Raw genomic sequence first — 15,016 nt, forward strand, 5'->3', positions numbered from 1 at the left:
TCCAAATCAATAAAGTTTATTTTTTAAATTTTTACTATTTTTTATTAACTTGAAATATTTAATTACTAGTAATTTGAAGTTAAATTCTATATACAAATGAATAAAAAACTGGTTTCAAAAAAGAAAGTTTTATGGTTACAAATGTTAATTATTGTGCTAACCAGAAGAAGACAAACCCTCTGAAGGATAAAACACTAATTATAAATAAATTTTCTTAAAATAATGATAACTAGGAGTTGTTAATTTAAAAAGTACACAGCTACCTAAAGTCTAGTTGAATGAAGTCAAATCATAATAAATAACTGTTGTATCAAAATTGTTACTACTTTTTTATATTTTAATTGCACAGTTTGAAAGATTTGGTAAATTTTTATTTGTTAGCGTTTTTTTAAATTGTAAATTTTTATTTGTTGTTTTATTGAATTTAACTAGGCTATTTAGAGGTGGGATTGGCTAACGTTGGAAATAGGGTCAATTGTAATCAATCCAATGATTAGGAAGGGAAGTTAAAGTTGGTTGGTGGATTGGTCAACAAATAAAGAGGACACTGAGATTTTAACATGGGAGCCAAACATGGTAGAAAATCTTGAAGAGATAGAGAAAGACTGATGATGTGCTTCTGATATATAGATAAAAAGCGAATTAAGATGTCCCCCGCAAAAAGGATGCGGTAAAGGAGGGTTGCATATCTTTTAATTGAGTCTTGGTGAGTTCTTTTTGATTAATCATTAGACCTTTTTGGTTAGAATTTTCAGCTTGTCCCCTAAAACTAGGCATTACATATTTTTATAAGTAAGAAAATGAGTAAAGATTTTAAATATTGCTCACTTTAAAGTTTTACCTTGTAAAGTTTACTTATTCTAGTAAACATATCTTTTATTTTCCTTAAATTTGTTTTAGTTTATCAATTTGCATTGAAAAATTTTATATTACAGCTCAATAATCTAAAATCAAAACAGACCTTGGATTTCAAGATCACCGAAAACATGCTTACATGTCTAACTATACTTGACAAGGAAGCTAAAGGTAGTTGCAAAACATTGTAGGCAGTAAAATTTTCAATACAAAATGGGGACCTAATGTGAGCATAGAAAATTAAATGTTACCTTTAATTGCAAAATGTAACAATAATCAGTTGCATTTACCTATGATTTCCAATGTGATTGTTTTAAAATCTTCCCCAGCTTCATTATTAACATAACAGGTGTAGTCAGCAGCATCTTTCAACTTGACATTGCTTAGAACAAGAGAAAACTTCTCCACCCTTATAGAGTGTGCCTCAGTTGCAACTATCGGTAGTCCACCTTTCATCCATGTGATATCTGGGGGTGGAACACCATCAGCAAAACAAGTCAATACTGCTTCACTTCCTTCCACAGCTTTCATAGATGATGGACTATCTTTTATAGTAGGTGGTTCTAAATAATAGGAGATAAAGTATGCTCAGTTATTCAGGCATTAATTATAAAAATATATACATAACTGAAGGCACTGAAATAATGCTTAAAAATTCAGAAATAAATTTCGATATAAAGATGAATTTAGTTAATTCTGTCTTGCATATGCTAGAACTAACATATTCAATTGTAAGAAGTTATGCAGCAACCATATATACTTAGACAAGAGGTGTATTAGAATAACAGTAATATTTAACTAACTTTGAAATATTATTTAGAGTTGCAAGGTTGTAAGTACATTAGACTTAAAGAGGATATTTGTTCAATTATGTATTTTATTTGAATAACACAAACAATAACATTAAAAAAAACAGATAACAGTTGCTAAGCCAGATGATTCCTCCTTGTATTAAAAAGTTTCAGATTAAAAAAATGAATCCAGTCATAAATTAATATGGTGATCAAAAGATAAACCCTTTAACTTGTTAATCTTTAACTCGTTAATCTTTAGTCAAACTTCCGTATAAAATGATAGAAATACAGGGTGTTTCAAAACATCTCTTTGAACATATATTTCTAGAATCTTTGCAGAACATGAAGAAAAGTACATGTATTAAGGGTTCCAAATGTGTATTTAAGCAAGGAAATTTTTTTATGAAAACCTGGTGAATCATAATAATGAACAAGACAAGAATAAAAACTATCAAACTCTGAATGATAAAAGCAACTGACAGGTGAAAAGAAATAATTAGAAATAACTTCAAGTTACATGTTGCAATCTAACGGGTTTTGATATTTTTTATCCTGTCTTCAATAAACATTCGTAAAATTTTTATAAGAGTTTTGTTTTTCACTTTCAAAAAAATATTAAATTATCACCCAAAAAAGACTTACTTTTCTTTATTTCATTTCTAATCAGGGTCATTAAAAATATATATTAAAGAAAGAAATTAGAGAAGACATTTTATATGGGCAACCTGTAGCATGTAGTGGCTAAAAAAGTTTAGAAATGGCTAAAATATATGCCATAAAAAATAATGATATTAAAAAAATATAAATCAAAAATACCTAAAACAGTTAACATGAAATGGCGAGAAGAATTTCCAGCAGGATTGTTGGCAATGCAGGTGTACTGACCCGAATCCCGGAGTTCAGCATTTCTAATAGTAAGCTCAGTTCCTCGGTGACCAATATGAAACTGGGAGGTGTATGTTGTTATGATTGGTAATCCATTCTTCAACCAAATTATTGAGGGTGTAGGAATTCCAGTAACTGAACACTGTAAAGTTGTTGATTGTTTGACAGAAGATGTAACAAATCTTGAATCATTGCCGCCTTCAAGTTTAGGTGGTACTAAGAAAAAGAAAAGGTTGTCAACCCCAAAAAATAAATAAATAAAATAAACACATAAATTTTTAATAAGTAAACTTAAGTAATTAGGATATAACATTTTCTAAAAATCTTGTTAATATAATCTTTTAATTTCTCATAATTAGTTTTTCACAATACACTCAGCGAACTCGGCACTTACAAACGTTTGCTTAAATCTAAATTTTTATTTTAAATTATCAGAATGTAGTCCAAAAACAGCAATATATATATATATAATTATAATTAGTATTAAAAATTAAAGCAATTTTAAATATTTAAGTTAAATTAGAAAGTAAATTAAACCAAAAAACAGTGTGACTAAAGCACAAATGAAGTATAGAAACAGACATACCCCTAAAGTTTTAGTTCTATAAATAAAAACTTTCCTCAGTATTAAAACACCAAATGTTAACAAAAATTTTCAAAAAGATTTTCAATGTAACTTTATAATTTCTTCTTCACTGTTTACTTGGATGAGCAAGCACACATAAACACAAATATTTGTCTAAATTTTGCTTCATGTGGTGGGGAAAAAATAAGCAATCAAATAACTGTTGTTGGAAACCTGATAGTGAGGCTTTTAAAAATTAATTATGATAAAAAACATTGCATTGAATGCAAATAAGAAGCTTCATATACAATGTGTGGAAAAATAAAGTTTATAAAATAAATAAAAAATCATTATAAAATGCAAGATTATATGCTATTTATCACATTACAATTTGACTAAAAATATTTTGATACTACCTCAAAATTAAAAAAGTTTCCAAAAAATTACAACATAAAGCAAAATAGTTGGCAATCTTTACTCAAATCAATTATAAATTCATTTTAAAAAGCAAATAAATGACTAAGGCAATAATTTAAAAGAATGGTAGACTCACTCAAATTATATCTGGCTTTTGACCTATTATATTTTAACTCAAATAACATTTTTAATATTTTAAAAATAACTACTAGACATATTATTGTAAGATTACACTGAGTTTAATAACTCCCTCTTACTTAATTATTTTGAACTGCTTCATAAGGATATTAGCAACTAATTTTAATATTGTAATTCATGTCACAAAAGCATACAAATAACTTATTTTCATTTAAGTTGGTGTCCGAAATAAACAAAAAACAATCATAATTCTACAATAAATTAAATTCAGACGAGGAAAAGAATTCAAGAAAATACCTCAACTATGTAAATTTTATTTTACTTACCTAAAACTTGCATATTGAAATCTTTAGTTATTTTTCCAGCAACATTGCTAATCTCACAAGTATAAGTTCCATTGTGGCTAGAATCAACATTCAAGAATTCTAAAATGTCCCCTTTAATGACAATGTTTTCATCACTTGCAATTACACTTCCATCTTTAAACCATGAAATATCTGGTTGAGGATAGCCTTTAACCGAGCATTGCAATCTATTTTGAGACCCAACTACAGCAGAGATATTATCTCTTTTCTCTATTTCTTCATCTAAGGTTGGTGGAACTAAATAAAAGTTTTATAATAGAATAAATCTAAACTGGAATTAAACAATATGATAATTACCAAATAACAAAACCTCAATGCATGCAAAAATGTTATATTTTTTAAAAAGAAGTAAAATGCTTTCAATATTTCTTTATACTTTTAAAAAACTGTAACTGTAAACAGAAAAAAAACATTTGAAAAAATCTCAGTCCAGCAAAAATAACTTCATCATCTCAAAATCCTCTGCTAATTCACGATGGAAATGAAGTGGAAATCATTTTTGTCATTATACAAAATAAGCTTATTGAGTTTTGCCTAATTCACCATGGAAATGAAGTGGAAATAATTTTTGTCATTATACAAAATGAGCTTATTGAGTTTTGCCTTTGCCACTCGATCAATGCAATAATTATTAAAATTACATAGATATTAAAATTCTATGTATAAAATTCTATTAAATTTTAAACTAAAAAAATAAAACTAAGGAAGAATGAAGCTAATTTAATTCAATGTAATTTTTTTAAAAAAAACTTTATTTAATGCTATCAAAGAGCTTAATGATGCTTAACAACAGCTTAACATTTTTAAGTAGAAAATTATGTTTATTAATTGCAAGTCATAAATGTATAAAAACAAAATAAATATAAAGTATTCGCCATATACACAATATATATAAATATCACAGTTCATTCGAGCAATTGTTTGTTTTTTTTATATTCAAATGGTTCTACTCGTTTAAAGTAACTTCCACTATACCAAAATGATTGATCTATTTGATAGTTGCTTTAAATTATGGAAATAAAAATCCATAAAAAGTTTTGAGCTGAAAAACATAATTTTAAAATAAATATAAATTACATAATTTGTAGATATTTTTTATTTTCTTCTATATTTTATACATTATATGGCATCAAAAAATTTAACTTTAATGTTAAAACAAAAAAAATCTGTTATTGTAAAGCTTGTAGTTCTAAACACTCATAACTACATACTGGTAAAACTAGATATTTAAAAGGCATAAAAAGAAACATAACTTTAATGTTACAGTAAAAAATATCACTTAATATAAAGCTTGTAGTTTTAAACACTCAAAACTACTCACAAAATCGTTCAAGAAGAGAGTAACCAGGAATTTGAAAGGTACAAAAAAAATTCAATTGTTCCAAAAATATCATTATTTATGTTGTATTACTGATTAATATTTTAAATAACTATAAATCAATAATAACATAATCAGTAATATAATAGTATAACCAGTAATATAATAATATAATCAATATAAAAGTAATGTAATCAATAATAATATTTAACAATACTTCTTATTTACATGCACTGATAATAAAGAGTAATATCCATTACTCACATTTCTTTTTTAAAATGAATCAAATTTAATAAGAATTTTTAAAATTTTATATTGATTATGGTATAAGAATAAAAATCTAACCAGGAGAATTACATAGGAGAGAAATCTATTTAGAAAAATACAAAGAAAGAAAAGATAATTTTGTTAATTACAAATAATTAAAGAACAAACCTAGAACAGTCAAGTTAAATTTTTGCTCCACTGTTCCAGCATTATTTGTAGCAATGCAAGTGTAGTTCCCAGCAGCAGCCTGCATGGTATATGTAAAAAGTAATGCATAATCATCATTAATTAATTTAACGTTGTCTTTTTCTGTTAAAGGCAATCCATTTTTCAACCATGTTATGGTAGGGGGTGGAGTACCCGATACATCACAATCAATGCGGATGGATTTACCCAAAACAACTTGATATTCCTTGAATTTTTCATCATCATCTATTCCAGGTGGTACTAAAAGTTAAAAAAAAAATTTAAGAATAATTTTCATTAACTAAAAATAAATAACGAAGGTTAAATGTTTTTGTTCTAAGTGAAACAATTAACAAGTTAAACTATTACATCTCTGGACATTTTACTATACAGTAGGACCTCTACCTAACGAAGTTGCTAAATCCTGATAATAAGTTCGTTATATGGAAAATTTGCTAAATAGAAAATCACCTTTTAAAATACTTAAACAACACAAAACAGGTTTTAAATTCATGAACACTGGGCATAATTAAAATAGCAATTGATGCACCCTTATCTTGTGAACTAGTATCTACTATTTATTTTATAAATCTTAGCCATAAAAGAAATCAGCATGGAAAGCAAGAAAAGGGCAAAACATTATCCAGTGCTACACTATCATGCTACATACATTTTCAACTAAAAAAAAAAAGAAGCTAAATTTATGTATAAAATTATAGCTGCATTTATTATAAAAGTAATTTTAAACATGTATTACCAGAATAGTTCTTAAGTTTACTACTACTGATAAATCCGTTAATTTGGAAAGTTTTTTATTTGAAATGCAAACGAAAAGGGAAAAGAATTTTACTGCTTTGTAAAACATTACATAAAGCAGTGGCTTCGAAAATTAATTCAAGTTCATTTCCCCCATAAAATGCGTTAACAAGTTTGAAATGTTCTGAAATATTTTGGAAAATAGGGAAAGTGAATCTCAAAGAAAAGTTAGTTAAATGGAAAATTCACTTTGCTATTTGGAAGTTATTTTATGAAGAAATTTCCAAAATGTTCTTGGTTCCTCAAAAAAATTCGTAAAATAGAGAAATTCGCAAAATGGAAGTTCGTTAAATAGAAGTCCGACTGTATTTTATAACAATCTTGAGTTTATGGCTATCAATGTTCAACTCTGTAATCTTGTCATTTTTAACGAAACAGAAGAAAAGCATCGAGATAAACTAACCTTTGTGTAGGACTTTTTGATGGAACTAACCAGCATTTGTATTACATTTGTAAAACCAAGAAAACATCCCACAGTTAGCCTGATGGCAAGGGGATTCTAACCCATGTTCTGTCTACCACTGAGGATATCTATACAAGCACTGTGGTTGGTGTGAGTTGGAAGTAGAATTCGAATCAACCAGCTGTTGCTGGGATTCGAACCTGGGTTTTTTCGCTGGAAGGCAAATGCTCTATCTTCTGAGCAACCACCGTCTTTCAGAACATTTATATGAAAATTTTGAATAAATTGTATTATTTATTGACAAAAAGCATTTTAAAAAAATAAGTCAATTGGTTTTTCACAATAAAATACCCCCCCTCCCCCGTTTTAAAAGACATATAAGTTAATAAATATATATGAAAAATATACAATGCACGACAAATAGAAGATTTTGGTGCATATAACTGTTTTAACACAATAAGCATAATCTTCAGTACCATCACTAATACTATACCTGAAAATACATTGGTGAGAATAATAATTGCTCAATGCTCATTGTATTTAAACAGCTGTTATGCTCCTAACGTTTGCTTAATGCTCCTAAATTTTAAAATTTTGAATCCTAACATTTTTTAATTTTATGTCCTTCAACATAATAATTCTAAATTAAAATAACACAGTTTTTTTAAATTTTAAGAAGACCATTTAGCATTTTGGTTCAATTCTTTTGAACATATTCATAAATTAGTGAAAGTCATTGGTCAAAGTAGTATACAATAACTACAAAAGCGCTCTTCTCCAAATAAGGTGAATCCAGGTTTGAATCCCAGCTTTGACTGGTTTGTAAGAATTTTGTTCCTGGCTTGCCCCGACCATAGTGATGACATAAAGTATCTTCAGTGGTAGACGGATCATCATGGGTTAGAATCCCCTTACCATTGGGCTAACCGCGTGAGGCTTCCTTCAGGCAATGCAAATGCGGGTTAAATCTAATAAGTCCTTCTTGAAGGATGAGTTTGTCCTAATGTTTGATTCAGAAGTTTCCTTGTCTTCTGGATTGGGTTCAAATAGGCAAGCGAAATTTTTTATTTTAACAATATCAAGTACGAAATTTATTTTAACAACAATCAGAAAACTCTTGAATTACAAATTTTTAAATTATTTTTAACTGCATAATTTAAATGATAAAAATCAAAATTTGAACAAAATCGGTTAAATAATTCTGGATAAATAAAAATTTAAAAAAAAACTTCTTTAATACTATTCGGTGTTTTTAAATTTCCATTTTTAGATTTATATTTTTTAGATTAGATTACAAAATTTTAAATTTACATTAAAAGACTCAAATTATGGATCACTTTCCTGCCAACCCTATTGGGTCCATATTTTCTAGATTGATGGTATCCCCTATATTTTGTGGGTTGAAAATTCCAAATATGTTTATTCAGTTAAATTATTTTTATGTATAATTTTGCAATTTAAAATATCACCTGTAAAAAATTAATTAGCAGTTTAAGTTTAGCCCCTCCAACCATTAAGATTGCAGCTTAGTACGATCAATTTAATAACTAGATTTCAAGTTAGTTCTATTTTCTATTTTGAACACTGTACATCGAATAAAGCAACAAGCAGCTAAAAGAAATACATTACCAGAAACTTTAACTTCAAGATCTTTTTTAGAGTGTCCGGCAACATTGATAGCTTCACATGTATATGTTCCAGCATCTGAACTTTTTAAGTTCAAAATATCCAGAAACTGCCCTCCGCCAGATGATATGAACCTCTCTTTATCATTGATTTCAATGCCGTTTCTGTACCACACAACACTGGGAAATGGCAATCCATTCACTTCACAATGGATTCTGACAGACTGATTAACCACTGGAGTTACAGAGCCCTGCAATACTGTTTTTTCTATGGTTGGAGAAACTATGAAAAAATAAAATAAAAAGGTAATTATAAGAAGAGAGTATTTTAATAATCTCGCTGTAATATAGGGAAAGATAATGCACATGAAAGAAAAAATATATATATGAGTTTGTTATCATAATTCAAAACTTCATACGAGCATAATAAAAGGTATAAAATATAATGGGCTGAAATTTGCTGCATAAAATCTAATATTACTTTATGAATATATAGTCATAATTCCATCAAAATACAATATTTTAACTGTAAACCACGACACCCCAATCAAGAGCATAGCCCTGTTTTTCACGATTCTATCTTTTAACAGCTACATAACTTTGTCTCCATCAGACGACATGGACAATACCTGAATTGGCACTCTTTTGTGTAACCTTCCACTCCGCAAACAAGGACAGGACTTTCAGCCACAACAGATTTATGTGTACCTTGCTGTAAATACCCACCGGTTGCTTAGCGACTGGCAGGATCAAACTCACAACTAACCTCTCCATTAGTAGAGTGAGTGAACAGGGGTCTGTTCAGACATTTCGTGAAAGGTCCGTTTTTGCAAAATTGTGAAAAAATTACTCGTATTTTGTGACTATAAAATAAACGTTAAGTCACCAACCAGGGTCCTGCATTTGTGAATTTGTGCAAATAGGGTCCATTATTGCAAAAAAACTTTTTCAAGGAGTTTTNTCCATTAGCAGAGTGAGTGAACAGGGGCCTGTTCAGACATTTCGTAAAAGGTCCGTTTTTGTAAAATTGTGAAAAAATTACTCGTATTTTGTGAATATAAAATAAACGTTAAGTCACCAACCAGGGTCCTGCTTTTGTGAATTTATGCAAGTAGGGTTCTGTTATTGCAAAAAAACTTTTTCAAGGAGTTTTTAAATTGTAAAAACATACAAGATTATGCTCAACACTGTTAAACTATAATTAAAAAAATTAAATTTTAAAAAATAAACAGCAATTGCTGCTACTAAATTAGAGATGCAACATACAAATATTTGGTATTTAGCCTATACTGTTGAATGCAGAATTTAGCCTATACTGTTACGGACAAATAAAGGAAGAAGTGTCTGCTGAAGACAAAATTTAGTTTGTTTATATCTGTCTTTCTCTCTCCCCCCCCCCTTCCTGGGAAGGGTTTATTTGATTAACAAAACAATAATGAAGATTAAAAAATTTGTGAAGGGTCGGATTAAAAGATAAATTATTTTGCGAAGGGTCCGTTTTTAAGTTAAAATATTTTGTGAAGGGTCGATTTTTATGGAAAGATATTTTGTGAAGGGTCTGTTAACGGACCCAAATTTCTTGTAAACAGACCCCTGGTGAAGCCTTTACCACAGGGCTAATGTAAGTAAGCCAACAGGAACAATTACAATAGATAGCTATTCAAAATTATTTAAATTTTTATTAAGTAATTTCAATACAAATATTCACTCTTCCCATCGCCCAAACATTAGTGATGATTTCTCATAATTATTGTTTGTTACAATAGCAAGTTTAAGTTCCCTATAAGGGAAGTGTTTTATCAAACACCTATTTAATTACTGACAATTAGTAATTAATAAAAAAAGCTTACCATGAACTCTAACAAACAATTCAGCTTCAGTATCCCCAGCTTCATTGAAAGCTAAGCACGTGTATTTTCCAGCATCAGATGCAACAGCGTAAGAAATCTTAACAGTTTCTCCAAAATTTGAAAAGGCCACACGAGGACCAGGCAAAAGCATTTGAGAACCTTTGTACCAAATAACACGTGGCTTTGGAACACCGCTAGCTGGACAGTATAATGTAATTTCAGAATTTTGCAGAGCTACTTTGTGAAGCCCATGACTTGAGACATTGATTGTAGGGGGAACTGAAATTAAAATTATAATATAAACAAAAATCAAGTAATAAAAAATAAATTCTGCAATAAGTGAAATATCAACTTGGCTTGCCATGCAAAAGACAGAAAAGAAAACTGTTCTATTTTTTTAAAAAAACATACACTGTCTATGTTTTAAAAAACATAAGAAATATTGAGAAAATAAAGAAAATATCTAATCTAAATATCTAATAAAGTTATTTTATATAAAATGGTCATGCTTTTAAACCTTTTTTTTAAAATCTGAAACAAAATTATTAGCTTGAAGGTCATTACTTCGTTATAATAACAGTTATATTTACTGTTTAATTAAATACTATATATTATCACTTACAGTATTTAATAACACAATGAAGATTAGTTCTTAAAATATGTTAGTACAATTAAATTTTTCAAACAGAGTATTCTACCTAATTAAGAAAAAAAAATTTCTATTAATATAATAAAAATTTGAATTCAATTAATTTGAAAGAAAAATTTTTTAGAAAACCAAAATAAAATTTATTATAAAATTTGCAAAAATTTCTTCATAGTATTTTGAATAAAAATAAATTAAAAGATAAAGGGGAATATACATAAATACATAGAACATACAAGTAGTGTACACAAAGTTTTTTTTCACTTACTATAAACGGTTAAATTAAACAATTTTTCGTCAGATCCAACTTCATTTTCAGCTTTACAAGAGTAGATTCCAACATCTTCTGCAGATGCAGAGGAAATTTTTAATTTTCCGTACATTAGAATACTCTATAAAAGAAAAAAATAATGATTTTAGCTATATTTTATTGAGCTTTTTTAAGTCTTTAAAGAAAAAAAAATTTTGAACCCCAATCTTTTGTTTCTTACTAAATGCTTATAAAACATTTATAAAAAGGAAAAAATAAAATTCTAACAATAATTTCCTTAATAACAATTTTTCTTGATAATTTTATCATTAGTTAAACTTAATTATAAGAAATAATTTTTACACACAACAAATGTTTAAAATTTTTTCTTTATCGTTATTGTAACGAAGTTAACAATATTCAAAAGCAACTTAAACAAAAAATATTTTATATTTCTTTGTTTTAAAAGAAGAAAAAAAACTTTTATTATAAGCAGCATTATTTAAGAAAATAATTGAACAATCTAAAGCACGTTTATTCCATGCTAAAAAAATGATGTTTAAAGAATTTTAAAGTACTTACAGTATTATGTTGCTCTACCAGTAAATTATCATCTTTGAACCACTTTACTCTAGGGGGAGGATGTCCAGCAATAGTACATTCAAGTACAATAGAATGATGTTCCTTGACATATGTAGAAGTAATATTTTCTGAAGGGTTTTCAATTTTGGAAGGTGCTAAAAGAGAAAATAATAAAAATTAAGAGATTCAGTTGATGCTTTTTCAAGCATCAACTATATCTCTTAATTTCGCAATTTTATATAAAGAAAGTACTATCAGTACCCCTGGTAGCAGAAATCCCCAGGACCAGCAAACGCTACTTATTATCACTGCACAGCATCCAATTGCAGCAGATTGACTCTACATATTCTGCTACCAGGTTGGTACTAATACCATTAGCCCAACTAGTATCACAATATCAATCAATAATAGAGTTTTCTTATCCCTTAATAAATTATATATTACAAAGAATTTAGCAAACAAGTTTATAACATACATAACCCTTGTGATAAAAACAAAATTGACTAATATTTAGCAGTTTTTTATACAATTAAAAGACAATTCAAATATTCTATTAACATTTGTAACAACTGCCAAACATGGTGAATTTATAGCATTAAATTAAACAATTTAAGTCTTACAATATTTAACCTATCTCAATAGACCGACTATCAAACTTTTGAAGTAAATATTGGATAAAAATAGGAGTACTGCTCTAAGGAACTAATGGAGTTTGTTTTCTCTATAAATAACTTGGAATATGCAGTGCAGGGTAAATTTGCAGTAAAATAAAATGTGCAAATGAAAATCTATTTTCAATAAAGTGAGAAAAAAATGCATTAACTTACATTATGAAAAAATGATAATAAGAAGTTAAAAACAACTATTTCATATTCATTTTAAGATGCAGCAGAAAGTGTTTTAGTGTAAAATGCCTCAATTTATAAATTCAAGCAATGCTTTGCTTTCAAAAACAACACAATAACTAAAACCTTTCAAATTAGCTTCAAGCAGGGGTTCAACTCAAAAGTCCTGAAAATTTCTTGAGTAAAATCATTCAAAAAATTTATATCTTCATAAATTTAAATAATTGAAATTTTCCTTTTTAAAAACACCCAATGAAAAAAAGCACCTTTAGGGGCTTTTAAAAAACGAAAATAAGCAGTTTTAAGAACTTTTTCAAAACGCTACGCACAATGCTAAGAGGTATTGGTTTAACCTACTGAGGATATTTAACGCCACAATGATTGCCAATGAGAACTCTTCTAACAGAAAATAAAATATCTAAGGTTTGAACTAAAGTTGCATACATAAAAACTGAACATATTATCTAAGTTCTATTAGTACTTCAATAGACATTACATATTTATTATAGATCATTTTGGAAATTATTTTTTTATAAATAACATTAATATTCCTAAAAAGTTTAAATTTCCTAAAGAGTTTATAGTAATTTAAAATATATTTACATTGACTTACCCATAACTAACAAATCAATTTCATGTTCAGAATCTCCAGCAGAATTGCTGGCAATGCAGCTGTAAACACCAGAGTCTTTAGATTGCGATTTCATAATTTTAACTTGTTTATTGTCAGGTGAAAGCTCCATGTGAGGTGGAAGAGATTCAGAATTGATGTTTTTCCCATTTTTCCGCCAGGATATTGTTAGTCCATAGTGAGAGTCATCAAATGGGCAATGCAACACGACATTTTCACCTTCTTTCAATCTTTGCTCATATTTCATGAGAAGTGGATCAGGTTGAGGGGGTACTGTGGAATATATATGTTATGCTTAATAAAGAATAAAATAAAATCACAAAAATTACAGGATCATTACAAGTTTTGCTTAAAAATCTATTACGATTTTTATAAATACAAACATATTTTTTTAAGGAAAGGAGGTTTCAGTAGATATTTATTTATTAAAGCAACAAGCGATGCAGTATTCGCCTTCGTGAGTTTATCATTATTTGTTTAATATTAACAAGGGTCAAACCCCGCTAATATCTTTATGACATTTTCAAAGAGAGAAACTTTGCACTAAAAAAAAATTGCATCTTTTTTGGGTGGAAGAAAGTAAATAGACTTTTAAACATATTAAACTCGAATTTTGCATTTTTTCTTGATTTTCATGCATTTTCTGATAATTCTGATATGCGAAAGATATAATTTAAAAAAATTAGGAAAGAAAACCTTCCCTAGTTAATAATACTAATATTATTGACTTCCCTAGTAGTATTTCAATAAATATTATTCAAAAAAATATTTATTTATAGAGAGCCCATTAAAAAAATATGCACTAGTTCTATTATGCCAAAGCCTCAAATTTTCTTCCTTTGTTTGGAAATTAATTAAAAATATTTTAAGATAGATCTCTTAAGAAAGAGCTCTTTTTTATTTTAAGAGAGCCAATTTTTATTATGAATTCTTTAGAAATAAATTCTTGATATATAGAAAAATTACGAGCTCTTGAAAAAGGAACTAATATGTACCTGGATTGAATAAATATTACCTAATGTAAGTAATTTTCATTAAAATATTTATTATAACATATTTCAAATACATAAGCAACTAAGTACATAAGTTCACACTTCATTTTTAATAGAGAAATAATTAAAGTACAAAATTTTTAATGATTACCCATGACATCAAGAACATATTCTGTTTCATCACTTCCTGCATCATTGAAGGCAAGACAAGTAAATATTCCAGCATCATTTTCTTTCACTGAATTTATTTTCAATAGTTTCCCATCTAAACAAAAACAGAATATATGGTGCATTTTTTATACAAAAATATTTTATTTAATAAAGAATTCAATAACGTTTTATTGAATTTATTTAAACTTATACTAAATAAAATCATATACCTTCTAAAATTTGATATTTTGAGTCGGTATTTGAACGTAAGATGAGTTCTCCATCTTTTAACCATGAAATTGTGGGAAAAGGAATTCCAGACACTGGACACATTAGTACAGCACTTTGATTTAAAAGGGCTAAGGCATCATTGTTCAGGTTGGAACGGTCAATTGTAGCAGGAGCTATGGAAGAAAATGAAAATCTAAAGAAAATA

The 15,016-nt window shown here is 27.9% G+C and overlaps 1 protein-coding gene across 1 annotated transcript in view; it reads right to left on the reverse strand.

Moving 5' to 3' along the window:
• The window catches only part of LOC107451423 (hemicentin-1), a 128,321-nt gene that overhangs the window by 36,870 nt on the left and 76,435 nt on the right, over positions 1-15,016 (reverse strand). The window contains exons 40-50 of the mRNA XM_043043380.2: positions 14,811-14,984; positions 14,582-14,695; positions 13,421-13,711; positions 11,963-12,117; positions 11,399-11,522; positions 10,485-10,763; positions 8,639-8,917; positions 5,773-6,051; positions 3,981-4,256; positions 2,466-2,750; positions 1,146-1,418 (exon numbers count right to left, since the gene is read on the reverse strand). Of these exons, the coding sequence (XP_042899314.2) occupies positions 1,146-1,418; positions 2,466-2,750; positions 3,981-4,256; positions 5,773-6,051; positions 8,639-8,917; positions 10,485-10,763; positions 11,399-11,522; positions 11,963-12,117; positions 13,421-13,711; positions 14,582-14,695; positions 14,811-14,984 (2,529 nt within the window). The remainder of the gene's footprint in view (positions 1-1,145; positions 1,419-2,465; positions 2,751-3,980; positions 4,257-5,772; positions 6,052-8,638; positions 8,918-10,484; positions 10,764-11,398; positions 11,523-11,962; positions 12,118-13,420; positions 13,712-14,581; positions 14,696-14,810; positions 14,985-15,016) is intronic.

This window comes from Parasteatoda tepidariorum, chromosome 8 (genome assembly GCF_043381705.1).
Source record: "Parasteatoda tepidariorum isolate YZ-2023 chromosome 8, CAS_Ptep_4.0, whole genome shotgun sequence".
Taxonomy (NCBI): domain Eukaryota; kingdom Metazoa; phylum Arthropoda; class Arachnida; order Araneae; family Theridiidae; genus Parasteatoda; species Parasteatoda tepidariorum.